We start from the raw sequence: 4,481 nt of genomic DNA, 5'->3' as shown, positions 1-4,481 counted from the left end.
TTGGAAGACTGAGGCAAGAGAATCACTTAAGCCCAAGAGTTGGAGGTTGCTGTGAGCTGTGACGCCACAGCACTCTACCAACGGCAACGTAGTAAGACTCTGTCTCAAAAAAAGAAAAGAAGAAAATACTTGGGGAAAAAAATTGTGTCTGTACTTAACATGTACAGACTTTTTTCTTGTCATTTTCCCCTAAGTAATGCAACTATTAGTATAACAACTTATATAACATTTACATTGTGTTAGGTGTTATAAGTAATCTAGAGATGACTTATAGTACAGAAGAGATGTACATAGGTTATATGCAAATACTACACAATTTTATATCAGAGACTTTACGTCAGCATCTGTGCATTTGGATGTGAGGGAGATCCTGGAACCAGTTCTCCTCGGATAGGGAGGAACTGCTGTATTGCTTTCTGTAATTACCTTGTTTGTTTACTATTTATCTCTTTCATCAGAATGTAAATTCTAACAGTAAGCTCAGGGACCTTACTGTTACAGTCCTTGTTTGATCCTCAGCTTGAGCACAGTGTCTGATGCATGATAGTCATGGAGCAAATGTTCCAGGCCTGGGTCTAGTTGCAGGTTGTCAGCTACTTTGTACTCTGGAAGCCCACATTTTAGTAGAGGAGAGAGTAAATATGTACACAACTGTATGTTATATATAATTTCAGGTAGCAGTAAATTCTGTGACCAAAAATGAAGCAGAATAAAGGGGTAGAAATGATGGTGTTATCTTGTTGTTTTATCCAAAATGGCTAAGGAGGTCTTTCTTAAGGAGGTGACATTTAGTCCATTAGTTAGAAACCCACATGAAGTAGAGGAACTAGTTGTAAAATGTAAATATCTAGGAAGAAAGTATTCCTGGCAGAGGAAACAGCAAGAGGAAAGACAGAAGGAAAGACCAGGGCCTGTTTGAGAGCTCACTAAGAAGGGGCGAAGCAGCAGCAGATGAACTTGAAAATAGAGCCTGATGCCAGATCTTACAGGACCCTGAATAATCGGATAGATGGACAATTTGAGAACACTAAAACTCTAGAATAAAAAAACATTTGGGGCTTGTGATTTTGAGATAACGTATGCTCATGGAGTTGGGCTGTATGGCTTTGATTCACATTAGCACTTGGTTCAGATGGGGTATAGTGTAATTTTTATAGACGTGTCTCCACCAAAAGCAAAACATTGAATGTCGGTCTGGATGGCTAGTGTTTTGCCCAAATTGGCTCATCCCCCGATGCATTTGCTTTGGTTGCTGATCCTTTTGGGAATACGTGTCCCTGACAGTATTGTGAACACAGTAGCATTGTATTTTATTACACACAAGAGAAACAACCTTGTTAAAGTTGTTTATGTAATTTACATTGTGTTTGCATAAAAATTGTTTTCTTGAAGTCTTTGGCATCTGCTCTGCAATTAGCTTTGTGCTCAGTGAAGTATGATATATAGTATAATCAGAAATCTTAGGCACTCAGTAAATATTTTTTGAATAAATGCTTTATATAGTTTGTTTTATCCTCATGGTAGATTCTTTTTCTTGAAACAGAAAAACACTGATATATTTTGTTTTTATTTTCTACCAGGTTGAACACCTGCATAATTTCATTTTGTTTCGGTTCTCTATGGGATTCATTGATAGTATAATTGCCAAATGTAAGTATGACTTAAAAAATAGCGTGTGATAAAATTTGTGGGAAAAGTGAAGCATTACTGATATTTTAAATCTTGACTGTTTCGTTTTAGACCTTGCCACCGTAGTTGGTTACCTAGTTGTCAGTCGTCCTTTCTTAGATTTATCTCACCCTCGACATCTCAAGAGTACGCATTCAGAACTTCTGGAGGTAAAAAACTAATAATACAATGAAAATTTAAAAATAAACATAAAGCCTAGTTTATAATTTTACAAGTGTAAGTGCAGACTAACATTTATTTCTTTTTTTAAGGATTACTATCAAAGTGGAAGAATGCTTTTGCGCATGTCTCAAGCTTTGGGTCGAATAGTTTTGGCTGGGCGTGAAATGACTAGATTGGCCGGGTAAGATTGGTAATAACAAGCAGTTCCAGAAAATAATTTAAAATAATATGTTATCCTTACTGATTGTGCTCATCTGGTTGGGATAGAAGATTAAGGAAGATTTTTCTCTGACCGTGAACCTTTCATACTTCCTGAAGCTAACTGTTTTATATCTTATGCTAGACTAGGGATTCTCACGCTGTTTGCTCTGTGTATATTGGTATTTGTTAAGCCAGGAAATGCTGAATCGTGGCAGTCTTTTCTTACTTAATTCATGGAAAATTAAGTCAATGAATAGAATTTCCTCACTTTTTTGTCCACCACCATACTTTTTTTTTTTTTTTGAAGATGTTTAGATACTAGCAACCTAGCAAAGCAGATGAGCAGAGATGAAGTTGATTTTAATGGAAAAAGATGAGAGACGTTAACTTAGGGTTAACTATAGATACAGGTGTAAATATGGTCATACTGTTAGGAGTAAAATTATTCTTAGACCATATAGTGGAATTAAATATTTCAGTATTTCAAATCTTAGTAGAAAGGGTACAGTGTGGTTTAAAGAACAAGGTAATGTAAAAAGAGCCATCACTTTTAAGTTACCTGAAGAAATTTGGGACTTAAGATCTTTCCTAGGGCTGTGATCCATCTTCGTATTTCTTTCTCTTTTTTCTCCCCCTTTTCCTCCTGTGGCAGTTAAGGTCTTCATGGCAAGATAGAAGTTCTTAACCACCATGAGGATCTTTCTCTTGAAAGCTAACATTTTTCCTACTTGTTGATAATTTTTCTTGTGGCTTTATAGTTCAAGGCATATAAGGTGCTTCTGTTCCTTTCAGAGGTTGGTTGGTGGGTTCTTTGGTTGATGGGCTGCTTGCATTTTTCATTCTTTCTTTAAACCCCTTTATAAAGAGCTGTGCACCTTTAATGTATACAGTTGGGTGAATATGGGGATAAGCTGTGCACCTATGAAACAATCCAGACTGTAAACAAAGCCATTACCTCCCAGAGTTTTTTTTAGACAGTTTATGCCTATTATTCACAGAAAAAATCCGGTTTTGTTCTTTGATACAGAACACTTTTCTCTTTTTACTGCCTAGCGTCTTATCAGTTTTGATTTCTCTCTATTGCCACAGTGATTTCCATCTATTTAGAACCCTTCCAGCCTGAGCAAGAGCAAGACCCTGTCTCTACTAAAAACAGAGAAATTAGCCAGGCTTCATAGTGCTCACCAGTAGTCTTGGCTACTCAGGAGGCTGAGGCGGGAGCATCACTTGAGCCCAAGAATTTGAGGTTTCAGTGAGCTACGACGATGTGGTTGCACTGTACCTGGGGCGACAAATTGAGATTCTGTCTCCAAAAAGAAAAGGAAAAAAAAGAAGAACTCTTCCATCTTTTTTCCTCTTCAGAGTAAGAAAGAGGGAATCTTCCAAATTCTCCCCGGTTTGCAGGAAGGCAGCATTCATTTGGCATACGTGAAAAAAGAAAGAAAAGGAAAAAAAAAAGAACTCTTCCATCTTTTTTCCTTGTCAGAGTAAGAAAGAGGGAATCTTCCAAATTCTCCTGTTTGCAGGAAGGCAGCGTTCATTTGGCATACATATAATAAATGCCTTCCTCAGATAGAAAGCTCACCTTTATAGAAGGTTTTATAGGTCTCTCCAGCAAGAACTCAGGGTCCATAGTTCTGGGGTCTAAGGAATGTACGAGTGGTAGTCCTTTTGTAGCACCCTCAAGAAACTTCATAAAAGTTGAGTAGCAAACAACTGCCTTGGCTTGTTTATTGATGGAGTATGTTGTGTTGGGATCCTATGAAACCTCTTCCCTTCTCCCCATGAAACAAAACATGTACTGTCATTAAAACCTAATGTTGATGAGACTTCTTTTAGGTTTAATTTATACCAAGTTGTATAAATTTGATTTATACTAATTTTAAGAACTTTAGTTAAACTTTAAGTTTGTATAAAAGATATAATATTCTGGAATTTTGATTGTGGTTTCCTTTTTTAAACAATTTTAGCTTTACTGCTCGGATTACAGAATTAACACAAGTACTAAAGGATTTAAATCATGGCAAATATGAACGCACAATGGTCTCGCAACAAGAAAGGGGTAAATATGAAGTTTACCACAGTTTGAGGTCACAGTTTAAGTGTTTCCTGATATAATGTGATGCTTTAATATTTCCTATTTAAGGTATTGAAGGAGTACAAGTCATTCCCTTGATACCTGGCGCTGGAGAAATCATCAATGCAGATAACATTATAAAGTACGTACAGGAAAAGTTTCCTTAGTACTGTAAACCTTTGTCAGATTTCATAGTAGCCTTTCTCTTTCAGCTTACAACTGTTTAGTGTTTAAGATTTCCCTTCCCTTTTTTTTTTTTTTTTTTTATTGAACGGTAACTATGTACATTAATGCACTTCTGGGGTACAGTGTGGGGTTTTCACATGCAATCTGAAATACTTCCATCAACTGG

At 36.6% G+C, this 4,481-nt stretch overlaps 1 protein-coding gene across 1 annotated transcript in view; it reads left to right on the top strand.

Moving 5' to 3' along the window:
* Positions 1-4,481, top strand: part of ABCD3 (ATP binding cassette subfamily D member 3) — an 84,197-nt gene that overhangs the window by 62,866 nt on the left and 16,850 nt on the right. The window contains exons 11-15 of the mRNA XM_003784141.3: positions 1,581-1,650; positions 1,741-1,838; positions 1,941-2,032; positions 4,023-4,114; positions 4,199-4,271. Of these exons, the coding sequence (XP_003784189.1) occupies positions 1,581-1,650; positions 1,741-1,838; positions 1,941-2,032; positions 4,023-4,114; positions 4,199-4,271 (425 nt within the window). The remainder of the gene's footprint in view (positions 1-1,580; positions 1,651-1,740; positions 1,839-1,940; positions 2,033-4,022; positions 4,115-4,198; positions 4,272-4,481) is intronic.

The sequence above is a fragment of the Otolemur garnettii genome, unplaced genomic scaffold, assembly GCF_000181295.1.
Source record: "Otolemur garnettii isolate 467f Iridium unplaced genomic scaffold, OtoGar3 scaffold00010, whole genome shotgun sequence".
NCBI classification, from domain to species: Eukaryota; Metazoa; Chordata; class Mammalia; order Primates; family Galagidae; genus Otolemur; species Otolemur garnettii.
Note: the sequence above shows the minus strand (reverse complement) of the source record. Positions and strands in the feature narration are given on the sequence as shown.